Source organism: Gobius niger (genome assembly GCF_951799975.1).
Source record: "Gobius niger genome assembly, chromosome: 12".
Classification (NCBI taxonomy): Eukaryota; Metazoa; Chordata; class Actinopteri; order Gobiiformes; family Gobiidae; genus Gobius; species Gobius niger.
Window position 1 is genome coordinate 24831102 of NC_136863.1, and position 14762 is coordinate 24845863.

At 42.4% G+C, this 14762-nt stretch overlaps 2 protein-coding genes across 3 annotated transcripts; one reads left to right on the plus strand and one right to left on the minus strand.

Annotated features, from left to right (window-relative positions):
• Positions 1-3: 3 nt before the first annotated feature.
• Positions 4-9968, plus strand: nfatc3b (nuclear factor of activated T cells 3b). The gene is made up of 10 exons (XM_079568556.1): positions 4-378; positions 2899-3526; positions 3722-4144; positions 4544-4706; positions 5985-6184; positions 6296-6468; positions 6868-7008; positions 7143-7198; positions 7336-7999; positions 9467-9968. The coding sequence occupies exons 1-10, from the start codon at positions 306-308 to the stop codon at positions 9586-9588; spliced, it is 2643 nt and encodes an 880-aa protein (XP_079424682.1). The 5' UTR covers positions 4-305; the 3' UTR covers positions 9589-9968.
• A 305-nt stretch (positions 9969-10273) lies between these two features.
• Positions 10274-11553, minus strand: pdcd2l (programmed cell death 2-like). Of its 2 annotated transcripts, none has more exons than XM_079567982.1 (2): positions 11050-11553; positions 10274-10901 (listed from the first exon to the last, which is right to left on the minus strand). In XM_079567982.1, exons 1-2 carry the CDS (start codon positions 11519-11521, stop codon positions 10288-10290), a joined length of 1086 nt encoding a protein of 361 aa, XP_079424108.1. In that variant the 5' UTR covers positions 11522-11553; the 3' UTR covers positions 10274-10287. The 2 variants fall into 2 exon arrangements, with proteins under 2 accessions (XP_079424108.1, XP_079424107.1); XM_079567981.1 differs by having other exon boundaries at positions 10274-10904.
• Positions 11554-14762: the final 3209 nt, after the last annotated feature.

Consider the following 14762-nt stretch of genomic DNA (forward strand, 5'->3'; position numbering starts at 1 on the left):
CGTCTCGTTTTCCCGGTGAGAGCTTGAACGTGGCACGAGGATCAACCTGGAGTAGTTAACTACGGCGGCACTACTGCGCACAAACACCGAAAACAAACGCTTTTATTCCGTTATGGGACACTTTTGAAGAATCCGCCTCGTCCCAAACCCAATCGTATGCTCTCGTCTGTGTGGATTTACAACTTGTGTAGCGTTAAAGGCAGTTTTTGAGCAGAGTTCTCTTTTGCGATGGCCGGTCTGACGATAGAGGCGCACGGCTCGCTTTGACGCTTCTTTTACGGACTTTTTTACGTCTCAAAAGTCCAATGTCCACAGCAAACTGCGCGGAGGAGCTGGACTTCAGACTGATTTTTGAGGAGGACGGCAGACAGCCAACAGGTACGTGTCGTTTTAAGCCAGAGGACAGTTTGTTAGCGAACTGTCAAGTCTGTAAAGTTGATGTCAAAACGAGGCTGCAAGACAGGAAGTGGCTTTCACAATAAAAGCTACGAATTGTTGCAAAATCTACGAATTGCAATGCCAAATGTACTACTAATACTGCTACTACTACTACTACTACTATTACTACTACTACTACTATTACCATTACCATTACTACTACTACTATGCTATGTAAGCTATGTAGGGTGTGTTTGTAAACAAGAAGGCTGTATAAAATAACATAAAAAAGTTTTGTATCTTGATTGAGCTTTTTTTCCCTTTTTTGTGGAGCTTTTAAAGCATTTGTTTTGAAAAGCTGGTTAATCATCTAACGTTACATATAATGCCATAGAAACATAATGTAACCTTGCACACCTTTTAGTAACTTTGAATTCAGCGTTAAGCTTACATTTTTTTGTAATAATTTTGAAATAATCCAAGCCCTCAGGTCAAATGTTTGTGGTTGGTTTCCTTCCATGCTCTCATATCTTTCATAAGGCTTTATTTCTTACCTCTCTAGAGAGAGTGGACAGTTGTGGCACAGGTGTTCATGTACTCACTGAACCCTGACAAAAGAACTCGAATGCACTTCAATATACTACAGTGTCAGTGCACCTGTGTTGAATTTTATTTGGTCTTTCCAAATAAACCCATCATTAAAATAGAAACTGGCTATTAGTAAAAGTTAGTTATTTGTAAAAGCTAAAAGAAAGATGAAAAACAAACCATAAAAGTCCCGCTTCTGCGTTTTATTTTACTCAAATGTGTGAATGAAACAAAACACAATTTGAGGGTAACATCAGTGATCACTAGGCCTATTACAATGGTGTTCAATAATGTTACAACAGTGAAGCATTCATTAGTATTACGTAATTAACTATGTCCACTGACGACCCTGCCATTGGGCTCTTATTTCGAAAACCTCTGGCGGAAGTAGGTTATTGTAGTTTCTCGAGGTGACACTTCCAGCTGTCTCTGAGCTGCTCTGTGTTAAATTTAGGCGAACTTTCAAAATGTATCAGAATACAAACAACTGACCGACACACGGGACAGCGCGAGCATTGAAAAACTATTGTAATTATTTTTAAACTACTAAAATGTTTTCTGAAAAGTGAGTCTGTTCATGTCAGTGTAGAGATCTCTTATCTGAACAGATCAGTTCTGGTCATGAATGTGACATAAGACTGCATTTCCTTCCTCAAAAAGATATCAGTTTATGTCAGTATTAAGCATGTATTTAGTCTGCCCTAATAACATTATCATGGTGTAAAAGATGCTATGTACATTCAGGTAATTTAACTTATAAAATAAAATAAAATAAATCAATTAAAACATTTGACTTAGGAATGTAAATTATCTCTTGGGACCTTGACAGTGCACACTTAGGACATCTGTTTTAGTAGAAGAAGTAGTTGAAAGTTTAGTTCAATGATAATTATAATTTGTCTCCTCACTCTTGCACAAAAAGTGTTCTGCCCCCCCTTATGCCCCTCGATTTTTTAATTCTTCTATGAAATCCAGAAACAACAAATTGACTATATTCCATTCTATTCAACAAATGTTAGAACAAAAATAGTTGCTTTTCCTCATTTGACAAAATGCCCTCAAACTCAGCCCCTAAATGTGACCGACACGTCTGGGATCATTTCAAGTGCTCTTTTATTTGACCTGTGCCAGAAACAATTCATTAAATGCATTTTTGTGGTTGAAACTGTGGCTTTAGCTCAGACACACTTTGCCACCAGCTGGTTTTACTTCCTGGTCCCAAAAAAGAAAAAAAGTTAAAGTACTTCGTGCCATCTGCTGGTTTTTTGTTTTTTTGTTTGGCTGCTGTTGCATCATTACTGACTTTGAAACTTACTTTTAGACTCTTGTACGGTTAACAGGAAGAGACTTAAAAGAGCCAGGAGTTCATCATTGTAAACTTGACGCCTTTTTGAACAACGTTTTAGGTGTGAGCGGAAAGGAAGGACAGTGTGTGAAGTAACCATTGTCGGCGCCTGTAAAGTGTAGGTTTGGTTGGTTTGTGATAACTTGTTTGACAAAATGGAGCAAAGACAAAACACATTCAAATTCAAACAGCAAAGTGCTTGAGAGAGGGTTTTGGTGCAGAGTAGAACAACAACAGAAGAAAACTAAACCAAGACAACGGCAAATTAATCTATTATGTTTAGTAACAAAGCGTACTGGCTGTTAATGTATCCTTTAAGTTGCGCCCAACAAAAAAACCTTTTACGTGTGGGACAGAACAACACCCAAGTAGGTTGGCCTGAGGCACTTATTGAAGGATGGGTCGGACAATTGCCCTATAATCAAGTCCAAAGTACGATTCCAGTCTCTTTGTACTGTTGCTTTTCCCTCAAACTGACTAACATGTAGGTCTTTATATTGGTTTTATTTAGCTCGTGTCTGTATATTTTCCTAAGCGTACTGTTTGGCATTCAAATCATCTACTTTACATTTTATTTCATCTTCCAGGTCTCGATGTGAGGGGTAATCCAACTTCCACACAGACTCTGGATTTCCAAGTCCCAAATTTAAACAATTACCAGCAACATGTGGCCGCCATATCCCAACCACAAGCACAACTTCAGGGGTCCCAGTATGTAGCCCAGGGGAACCTCAGGGCCTTTGACTGCCCTAGCATTCAAATCACCTCCATCGCTCCCAACAGTCATCTAGACCAGAACCAGGATGTCAGAGGAGCCGAGGGAGGATTTTTGGATACTTCTTGGTCGCGGGATCAGCTCTATCTCCCCATGGATGCGTGCTACCGAGACCAAGCCCTCTGCCCCAGCCCGTGTAGCAGCCTGTCGTCCCGTAGCTGGATGTCCGATTTGTCATCTTGTGAGTCGTTTTCCTGTGTTTATGACGACGTGGAGGGGGAGTTGCAGGACGCCGCCCGGTTGGCTTTGGGATCGCCCTTGGGGTCTCCGGGCTGCGGCGGAGGGGCGTTTGGTGTGGAGCTCTGGCAGCAAAAGTACCAGCATCCTATGGCCTTCAGTCCAGCCCTGTCTCCTCACCAGTCTCCACTGGGGTCACCCTGCCACTCACCTCGAACCAGTGTCACTGAGGAGAGCTGGCTGAACCGACGACCCACATCAAGGTACTAATACTACAAGGTCCCTTTAGACCCTCTGAGGCCTCCAGATGGTCTTTCTTTGTTCCTTTTTTTCTAATTTAGTGGATAAGACACCAATAAAATCTTCAAATTATTGTTAAAGCCAAATACGTCCTTATGCTGCTCACAATTATTTTTATTTTTTTCAATAATTTTTGTTTTTGTCGTCCTGTTTTGCAGACCCTCGTCTAGGCCGACTTCCCCATATGGTAAAAGACGTCACGCCAGCTCCGACCCCCGCGCCCGCGCCCGCTCACCCTCCCCTCACCACTCCCCCAGTCCCACCCCGGGTGCCTCTCCCCGGGGCAGTGTGACTGATGACACCTGGGTAGGTAGCCCCGCTGCTGCTCTAGGCTCCCTCTTGATGTCAAGCTACACAGAGCTGGACGTCCCATCAAAGACCAGGCGGACGTCAGGGCAGCAGCAGTTGGGGCTCCTGGCGGGGCAGGCTGACCCAGGGCTGGAGGAGCGGAGAAGTACACTGCCTTTTCAGGATTCCCCCGCAGAAGAGACACACCAAGATGAACTCGCGGAGCTATTTCTTCAAGTGCCTTCTCACTTCAGCTGGAAAAAGCCCAAACCTGGAAGCACTCCTCTCTTCAGGTCAGGCCCATATCTAATCATTATCAATATTTGTCAGAACCATCACAATTACGTATTTTTCCACAATTGTGCTATGTATTTCCATTTAAAAAGTTAGGAGGAAATTAGTACTGCTGCTGTAAGTTAAAACAAACTCTCAGTCATGTGTTAAGTATTCTGTATATTATTCAAAAGAAGAAACAACTTTACAAACAATGTGTGTGTTTCAAGTACCAAATTTTAACAATCACCAGCAACATGTGGCTGCCATATCCCAACCACAACTTCAGGAGTCCCAATACATAGCCCTGGGGAACATCAGGGCCTCGGCTGCTCTAGCATTTAAATTACCTCCATCACTCCAAACAGTCATCTAGACCAGAACCAGGATGTCGTTTGACTCTGCTGTTTGTCCCACAGTGCATCATCACCTCCTCCTCTGGACTGGCCTCTTCCGAGTCAGTTCAATGGCCTCGAGCTGAAACTCGAAGTGCAGCCCAAGTCCTACCATCGGGCTCACTACGAGACCGAGGGCAGCAGAGGGTCCTTAAAGGCAACTTCTGGAGGACACCCTGTGGTCAAGGTGAGTGCGGACAAATTATATTTATTTTATTTGCAATCAATTCAAATATTATAACTACAGCAAATTTCAGTGTTTACAATAAGATATGGTTAATGTTGCGTTTAATATGGTTAGGTTAGCGCCTAAAATAACCTTTATTACCAATAATCTGTTTGTTTTTTTGCTACTATCAAATGCAAGACAGTTCGGCATGTGTAGTGCGTTCAAAGCTGAAGTTAGCTCATAATAAAAATGTTTTACAACGTGTAACTACTACCCTGTAGATTCAGCTTCAGTTGGAAACTTTAAGGCCTTTGTTGTTTTTACTTGTCCTTGTATATTGTTTAAATGGATAAATCTCAAGTGGTCCCATTTGTTGTTCCTGTGGGTAAACACAAGAGAGAGACTACAGTAAACCCCATCGGAGCCTTGTAACAGATACCAGGGCAGTTATTCTGGGTCACAGTCTGTGGCTTCAACACAACAAGGGCACGAGAGGTCTGCTGGTTCACACAGGAAATTAGCTAATTCCACTGCCCAGGGTGTACTCTGGCAAAGTTACCCATAACGCTCCAGTTATCCAGAAAGTCTAACAGGATGCTGGACGAATGAGTGGAATTTTGGAAAAACCACAAAGTACTAATAACCTGGCAAATCCATGTTTTTCTAAGATAAGATAAACCTTTATTGATCTCACAAAGGAGAAATTCACTTGTTACAGTCGGCGTTCAAGAAGAAGAGTTAGTAAAGTGCAGCCGATACAGGATTTGCAGCTGATATTCGGGCCCTTCAGGATTTGACATCGTCCACTTTGCCTGTATGAGTTTTTGGTGGTGATCAAAAGGGCTGTAGGGATATATTTACCGTAATGCTGATTAATACCCATTGTTCTTTAAGTGAATAATTTAATAAAATGGCCGAATCGTTTCCATCTAGCTTTGCCACTACTGCCTTCGCTACAAAAGTAGTGTTGGTGTATTGAAAAAAACTTGAGTTGAAGGCTGAGAAGTGACCTATAGTTTTGATGCAATATTCTTATTGGTTGTTTCAAAAGTCATAGTTTCACTTGCTGTAGTAGCAGTAATGTTCATGCACTGTCTGAAGCACTATTTATGAAAGTAACTATCGAAATGACTTAAAAGAAAACCTATAAAGATGGAATAAATGAATGAACTGTGAGCTGAACTGTGCCGCTATGTTTGTTCACACTTCTCCGTAGGCTTTTCTTAAACATCTTTTGTTTACCTAAACTCGCCATCATCCAGTGTGATTTCTTTCCTTTGTTCTTCTTCTGCACAGCTGAGTGGCTACAGCGAGCAGCCCGTTAGCCTGGTGCTATTCATCGGTACTTCAGACGACCGGTATCTCCGGCCTCACTCTTTCTACCAGGTCCACCGCGTCACGGGCAAAACTGTCACCACCAGCTGCCAGGAAAAACTCTTGGGAAACTGCAAAGTCCTGGAGATCCCCCTTCTCCCCGAAAACAACATGTCTGCGAGGTATTGCCCAGCTGGACATGTCCGAAAAATAAGAAACAGAGCAGTACTCTTTGGGGCTGCATGAATTTGATGTAATGCTAATTTTTAATAACTGTCTTCTTTTTTTGCCAGTATTGACTGTGCTGGGATCCTGAAACTACGTAACGCCGACATCGAGTTGAAAAAAGGAGAGACGGACATCGGGCGAAAAAACACCCGAGTCCGAGTCGTGTTCAGGGTGGCCCTGCCTCAAGCAGACGGACAGATTCTGTGGCTTCAGACCACCTCGTCCCCCATCGAGTGCTGTAAGATTTCTCCAAATGAATGATTTAGTAGTATGTTGTAGGATGAAGTTAGTGTGAGTGTGAAGCTATTTTTTCTTAGATAAGAAAAGCAAAGATTAGATGGAAACATTTTGTGGTGGGGAAAGTTGCAACTCTGCCACTGAAGAGATACTATCACATTCTAGAAACTCCTCATGTATTGCCATTATGTATATATTTCTTCACAGTAGTTACGCAGCATGGCTTTTAAAATCCAAGTTACCTTCTAAACTTGGGTCGGAAAGTTGGATAGAATTTGTGTGAAGTTCAGTTGGACTCTGAAAAACAAGAGTCATTTGCAATTGCTTTCCATGAACAAATGAAGCACTTGTCCTTGATGTAAATATGGTTTGATAATGTACCCCTTGTGTCGTATTGCAGCTCAGCGTTCGGGACAAGAGCTCCCTCACGTGGACAGCTTCAGTCCCTCATGTTGCTGTGGAGACGGAGGAGAGGAGATGGTCATCACCGGTTCAAACATCTCCACTCAGTCCAAAGTCGTGTTCGTCGAGAAAGGGCCAGGTATGAAACCACTCAACAGAATATCGTCAAGAGGGCTCCTAAATTAGTATACAAATCACTCCTGACACCAGTTTCATGAAATTCTGCACAATACAAATGAAAGTAGCTTGTTTCATGTGATTCTTTTTTATCAGATGGGAGGACACAGTGGGAAATGGAGGCCAGAATTGTATCAGAGAAATGTTCAGAGGTGAGTTACATTTCTTAATTCTGACCAGCCCTTTAGTGACTGATATCTATTTTCTACAATATTTGAAATTCTGTATTTGTAATTGTGAATTATTTAGATTACTTGATTTTTACCGTAACTTTTATCTTTCTTTTTAGTCGAGCATCGTAGTCCAAGTCCCTCCTTACATCAAGAAGCCCTCTGGTCCAGTCCAAGTTCAGTTCTACGTCTCAAACGGAAAGAGGAGGAGGAGCCTAATGCAGAGCTTCACTTTTTTACCCGGCTCCCATCGCCCTCACCCCACCGCCACTGCCGCCTGCACAACCACCACTGCCCTGCCTCCTCTGGTCAAACAGGAAACGGGCTGGGAGGCGCTGGATCTCATTTCCCACAGCGCACCTGGCTTCTCCGCGCAAGCGTCTCCTGACTTGTCTTATTACAACATCGGAGAGCTGCCGATTCGCTGTGGTCCACTCCAAAACCTCGCGCCTCGTCTCCATCACCCCTCTACGGCGCCTCCTGAAGTTCCAGTCTCACTTCAAGCGCCGCTAAATTACCCACAGTCCTCCTCTGTGACCCCTCATCCTCCTGTAATACCCCCACAGGCAGCAGGCTACTCCGTCCCACTCCAGCCCAGCTCCAGTGGGGGTACGAGGGTCAGTGTCTCCCCGTCTCTGAGCAGGGCAGCTTTGGTGACACCAGCGGATCCCCAACAGGGGCGTGTTCTCCTGACCGCAAGGCAGGTGCTAAATATCAAACAGGAGCCAGAGGACCAGCCCAGTCTTGGGTGCCTAGGTCTCCAGGAAATCACACTGGATGATGGTGAGTTTGGTCAAATAAAGGATGTTTATGGATGAAGTCAGACACTGGAAACATACTGTGCGTACTTCCTTTGTATATGAAGTACGCTGGTATGATCCCTGAGGTTAAAATCTCATTCATTTTCTCATATACAATTATCTCATATACAAAAATCTTTTTTTTCATATTATGCGTTATTAATGCACCATAGATCATTCATTATAATTCCAATTTTTGCTTCGCTCTAGTGGCTTTGTTTGCTGCTACCATGTGCGTCTTGCAGCTGTGAGCCGTTAGCTGGTCCACGCTCGGCCGCTCTGGGATATTTTTATGTGGGGCCCTCCCTGTGTGCGTTATGTGTGTGCGTTATGTGTGTGTGTGTGTCTCCGATCACGGTTAATATTAGTTGCAGCAGAGTCTGCAGGCCGGACAATAACTCTAGTATTAGACATTTCAGAATCTTGTTTCATTGTTCCATCAATCCCAGAAATCTTCACATTTGATACAATCAGACACAATCCTGTTGTGTTCTGGACGGTGTTTTCTTAATGCACAGCGTGAACTTGATTTCAAAGCACACTCCACTCTATTTATATAATTGTTTACAGGGGGTGGTCTGATCTTGTGTTTGTGTTTACAATAGTCCGCTCTGTTGCTTAGTTCATCTCACATTTCACTCAGGGCTATGAATAGACAGATGCAGAGGAGATGCTGCCATTTGCTGCTCCATAAATAGACATGACCCCGAGTTTTACTGCTGCTGTTATTATTAAGGCAATGTGACATAAAGTACAGTATGGGCCTCGTTTATCTTCTCGTAAAACTGTTTCGACAGTTGACGTGAATAACTCACCTGCAGTTCGCGTGACCGGCGACTTCACTACAGTTTTAGTACTATGGCGCCCTCAAGCGGCTACACCTGGTAAAATGAACTCACCGTCTGCCTTTTAAAAAATGGCTGTAATATTCAGTTTATAGACTCAAACTTGAATCGCTTCGCTTAACCCCCACTTGAATCGAGCACAGTTTTCTCCAGTTTGGCATTGCCCAAATCTAAAGGTTTTTTGAAAAAAGCATCAAAAAAGTGACAAAAACAAGAAAACGTAACAAAAAAGCGCCAAAAATATCTGAACAAATGGAACAAAAAAGTAACAAAAAGCCATTAAAGTGCAACAAAAAAGTGATGAAAACGTGAAAAATGTGCAACAACAACAAAAAAGCCATTAAAGAGCAAGTGGCAAAAGAGCAACAAAAAAGTGACACAAATGCAATGAAAAAAAAATTACTTACTTATTTTTAAACTTTTTATAGTCCCTTTAAGGTGGGGCGTAAGAGGTTACTATGTGAAATGTATTGTGTGAGTTGTCGGATGAAGCTGATGGTGCAGAATGGGCAGTTGTCGCTACATACATTAACTTTGGCAACTGTATGGGTGAAGCAATGTTAGAGAAAATGATTTAATCAGCATCTTTTCTCTTTCTGTTGCAGTGAATGAGATTATCGACCGCGACATCAGTGGTCTCGGCCCGCTCCCGTCCCAGTTCGATACGTTCCAGCTGTTTGAATGGGATCACCACAAGTCCAAAGACGCCTGTGGAGCCCCTCACTAAATGACCCCACGTCTGCACATTACAACCAACTAGTTTGCACCAAGTGACCTAAAAAGTGCCTCGAATCCATCTACCCTTCGACAAATATCTGAAACGGACTTCTGCATCCATCCAACCACTCACTCTCTCAGGAACATAGCTATACCTCATTGACCAACCAAAGTTTTACCAAAGTGACTGAATTTGACGAAGCTTGTTAACCAAAGGGCTGAAAATCACGTCACCTTACAATCATTTCTGAAGTTGTGTAGAAATACAAAAAAAAAGAGTTTATTTATTGGCCTTTTAAATCTATTTTTGATACGCTGAAAGTGGTCAAGATAATGCCTGCAGCTGATATTTTTCATTTTAAAGTTGAAGTTTTCGCCTCTGTACAGTTTACATATTTGCTTTAAAGAATGACTTTTACTGCTGTTGTTCAACCCGATTTTGGTGTGACACTGAATCCTAGGAAATGTATAACAGGTTGAATTAAAATAAGACGACACTGTGCGCTCCACTGTGTTATTGATTTTTGAGAATGAAACTGGAATTGTACTTTAATCCCGAGTGAAACGGGGGGTAAATACGTATTAGAACTAAGCACCACATCATAAAATACATGATCTTCCAAGTACCATCAGGCCAAACAAGCTACACTCAAGCTAACACTGAAAAAAGGGCAAGAAACACTGGATAAGTTGGGTCTTTATTGTTTACTCATTTAAACAGTTGCTGGTCCGGGTCGCTCTGAACATAGCAGAACTCCTCCACAGCCTTGTTTGTGCCGGACGTCCAACAGCTACTGCGGCAGGTATAAACCAAAACGGTCCCAAACTCCAGCTGTAACTCTGAGCTTTCACCTCGAAGAAGACTGACCAAAGCAGGCATCAGCTGTAGCTCAAATGTCCTGGGACCTCCACAAGAAGCGCACGCTGAAACCACTTGGGGCATGTTAGCGGGTGGTTCAGAGATGAATAGGGGCTTACCGCCGCGGTAGTAACGCAAAATCTGTTCAGGACAAATAGAAATCATCTTCATAAATCTCGCAAAAACGGCATCACCATGTTTAACTTTAGTCTTTTCATATCTTTCTTGCCCGCCACCCCCGTCTTCGTCGCAGTCTAGCTCCCTCACTGCAATGCCCTCTCTCTTTTCGTAGTCTCTAAGCAGTTCATGGGCATGGGCCAATTCACGATCCTCTCCAAATAGATCTGACTCCTCCACAACGCTGATGAAGTATGGACAAAAGCAAGGAGGGGCATTCTCAGACGGTCCTAGTTGTAACTCCTTGAGTTTACTGCTCATTTCCACATCAACTGTGGCTGGGTCTTCTGCTGTAAATTAGAACAAAAAGTGGAAAGAATAGATCAACTTTAGATGTAGATTTAAAAGGCAGATTGATTATTGCATTCCATCTTCAGCATTCAGACAAATATATTTACAAAAAAGAAATTGACAAATTAGTCTTTGAAGTTCTACCTTTAGTCCCATTTTGGGCCGTTTCATGTTTAGTTTGCTTCATCGCGTTTTCTCCCCATCCATCGTCTCCCTGTTGCTGCTCAATACCCCAGTCATCCGCGGAGTCACACCAGTCTGTAGCCGACAGAGGCTGCTCTTGCTGCGGCCTAGGGCGGCAGGTAGTGTCCGCCTCCAAACACTGGGAGCGGAGGACGCTCCAGCACTCCGAACGACCGCAGCATGCTTCTCCTGGGCAGGCGAAAAGGTGCAGAGTCCGGTGATAGGGCGAGCCCTCCAGTGGACAGTAGACCTGGACAACGTGGACCAAGGCTGATGCACACCGACTACAGCAGGGAAAGTGTCGTAACAGCCGAGACGGGACATCCGGCTGTCCGCCCACTTTACTGGTCATAAAAGTGGGGTGATGCCGCATAGAGTCGAGCTCTCCGTCACACAAACCCACCAGCACCAAATCTGGAGCTGGAGAAGACATCTCCTCTCCTCACATGTTTGACAGCGACCGGAAGAAACGAATTGCCCGTCACCAAAATATGACCGACGTGAAACACAAGCAAGTAGGAACCAAAATCGTGATATGATGTCCTTTAATTTGTTTCCCTTCACTTTTAATTCAACAGCCATTTTCCCTTAAATATAATACTGTATAATACAAGATAATATAATATAACATAATATAATAAAATTCAGTATGACTGCATCCTACTCCTACAGTCTCTGCCAATGGTTTTGACTGTGCGTGTGCTGTGTGTGTTGAATCAATTACCAAAACTAAGTTCTATTCATATCATCTTTTTTTGTTGTTGCCTACATAAATGGATTGGCATATCCGACTGGACATCTGCAATACTCTGTTACCTTTATTTCTTCTCACAGTCACCTGCACATAGCCAGCACGTTCTTCCGACTTTTAAATGCGCCACAACAAGTAGTAGTAGTAGTAGTAGTAGTTTATATTTAACTTTTTTTTTTCTCTAAATGACATAATCATACAAAGGAAGCTCAAAGAGAGTAGACAGAAGTACGTGCCTACTCCTTGTTAATGTGAATTACATTCGCATTTCGTGATGTTACAGTTAGACTTTACATTTACATCAGATAAACAATCCTTCCTGAGTATTCTGTATCAGTTTTTCAAAACACAACTATATACCTGTACATGTTTGTGAGTTAACTTTTATCCTAATGTAGTTACAATTGTCAACATACTATCAGCAGACTTATTTGTAGCACTGGCAAACAAGGAGGTTTTAGCTGCATATCCACAATTTATTGTCGTTATTATGATAATGACATTCCCAAATTATACACCTTATCTAGTGAGCTGCGTTAAAAAGCCAGAGTGTAGAGTGGCCTGTTGAGGGTGGGTGGTAGCCCTCAATCAGTCACAGACAGTAGGGCCCAACCACCTGTAAGTTAACTATTATCAAATAAAATAATGGATGACAAACAATTAAGCAAAAAAACAAATGAAAATAGTAGATTCTATGGTATCATGTAGAAAATGATTTGACCTCTTCACAGAGATGTGAAATAGCTAATTAACAGGGATTGCAAACCACTCTTAGATGATTCCAGATCAAAAGAAGCCACTGAACTATCTATGGGTAATGTACTGTCCCCTTCTTCAGTTTTCTATGTGTAGCGTGTTTTGGATGGTCACACAGAGACACTGGAGAACTGGCTACTGCGTTTTAATGCCAGGTCCGGAAAAACAGTGACAGGACACACAGCAGCACAGCTCCTAGCACGCAGGTTGCTCATCTCAATCAAACATAAAATAGCATATACAACATTTAATTAATACCGAATTCTCTAATATAATTATTTGGTTGCTATTTACTCATAGGATAATTTGGATTTACAGTTTTGAAATAAAATGAAATACAGCATAAAAATGTACAGTACGAGACTTTAGATATTTTAAGGACACACAGCAGCACAGCTCCCTAAGAGGGCAAAGAAGAAAAAAAACGTCAACATTGGCGCTAATAAGTCCGTTATTACTTTAAAGCTTGCTCCTTGCTGTAAATGCCTAGCCTGGCTAACGCCAGACTAAAATCACAAGTGATATTTAGTCTGGGGACTACCAATTCAATAGGTGTATTTAAGATGAGCCAGCAGCCCCTGAGCCCGCCTGGCTCATCTTAAACACACCTATTTTCTTGTAGGAGAGGCGTGATTTACCATTGTCCATAGCCGTTTATTAGGCACAACAAATGTCTATCATGTGTGTCTGCACGTAGCCATAGCCAATCATATCATCGTATCCAATGACGTATCATGTACCCGTATCATGTAAGCTTCTGTTCTAAACTATTTAGAACAGAAGCTTGATCGAAAGATGAAGTCGCGTCTGTTCATGTTGGATCCGTAATAAAACTTTATTTTATTTTTATCCCTAAACAAATGGCAAGCTTCCATATGTCGAATAGCGCGCCATCGTCTTGCCGTCCCTCCTCGATCTGTGATTGGTCCACAAATCCATGTGATGATTTCGGTCCCAGGCTGTTGTGCAGTAGGAAAAGATTCGAGTGTCACTCGAATCAGTCCCAGAAAGCTAACGAGCAAGGCCAAGTCTCAAAGCAAGACAAACAGCAAATGCCCTAAATGACTTACATGTCAGAAATATGTTTATTGCAGCAATCTTGTGCTTTTGTGACTCTACCCGGATTTAAAACCCGGACCTTAGGGTCGGCGTGTTTTCCAAAGAACTTTGATCACGTAATAACTACATGCTTTTGACTGAAAATTATGAATAGGCGATGTTTAGTCCATGGTTTAAGGGAGAAAATACACTGTTGTAGGAGAACGATCTTGAATTAGTCCAGTTGAAGTAGTGCATTTGTAGACTAGCCTAACCGTTTGGCTTTCACTGTTTGATCCCCATGCCCAACACACTGAATCAATTTGCAGTGACTGACACGGACTCTCTGAAACTCACATATCGTTCTGTGGTGGTGCTGAAGTGGACAGCTCCTCCTTTAGGCTACAGTAGACACAACTCTCGCAATTGGGCTGTTGGCTTATGGCCATCATGAAACTATACTCAAGCTATTCCGGTGAGAGTCAAAACGACAAGAAATGATCAGTGACAAGAAACAATTTAGGACTTTACAGCAGTCTTTATCACTCGGTAGAAGTGAAATCTTTGAGGTGAAACTGTGTCTCGCTCATTCAACTCCACTGCAGACACTGGTTTCGTCGTCGATACCAGAAGCGAAGCAGCGCTTCCCATCAGACGCTGGAGGGTAATACATTCACTGGGTACGTGGAAATGAATGTCCTTTTCATAATCTGAAAAGGCATATATAGACCCGCCCAATCCTCTCCTGCAACAAAGACAGAAATGTGCATGAGCTATTATCATGAAGAATTGGCATGCTTTTGATTGTAATAACCGTTAGCAGGTTAACGATTTAACCCCGGCCTGAACCGTGCACATTTTCCCCACTTTGGATTGACCCAAAACCTAGTAGCTTAAAAAAAGCACATCAAAATAGCAATGAAAACCAGGATAAAACGCAGCAAAACAGGCCCAAAAACATGATAAATTTTTTTTTTTAAAAACAAACAAAAACAAAACAATGAAAAAGCAAAAAAAAAAAAAAAAAACGTCAAAATTACTACTACTACTAAATTCACTGTATTTGGCTAGAAACAGGCTAATGCCAACAGAAATTATTTCACGTGCGGTAGAACTTTAAAGATACTGA

Excerpts from the sequence above, each read along its gene's own strand:
- nfatc3b (XM_079568556.1), top strand. The coding sequence starts at position 306 with ATGTCCACAGCAAACTGCGCGGAGGAGCTGGACTTCAGACTGATTTTT. Across the intron at positions 379-2,898 it reads GGACGGCAGACAGCCAACAG|GTCTCGATGTGAGGGGTAAT; the intron begins GTACGTGTCGTT and ends TTCATCTTCCAG. Across the intron at positions 4,145-4,543 it reads GGAAGCACTCCTCTCTTCAG|TGCATCATCACCTCCTCCTC; the intron begins GTCAGGCCCATA and ends TTTGTCCCACAG.
- pdcd2l (XM_079567981.1), bottom strand. The coding sequence starts at position 11,521 with ATGTCTTCTCCAGCTCCAGATTTGGTGCTGGTGGGTTTGTGTGACGGA. Across the intron at positions 10,905-11,049 it reads GGCCCAAAATGGGACTAAAG|CAGAAGACCCAGCCACAGTT; the intron begins GTAGAACTTCAA and ends TCTAATTTACAG.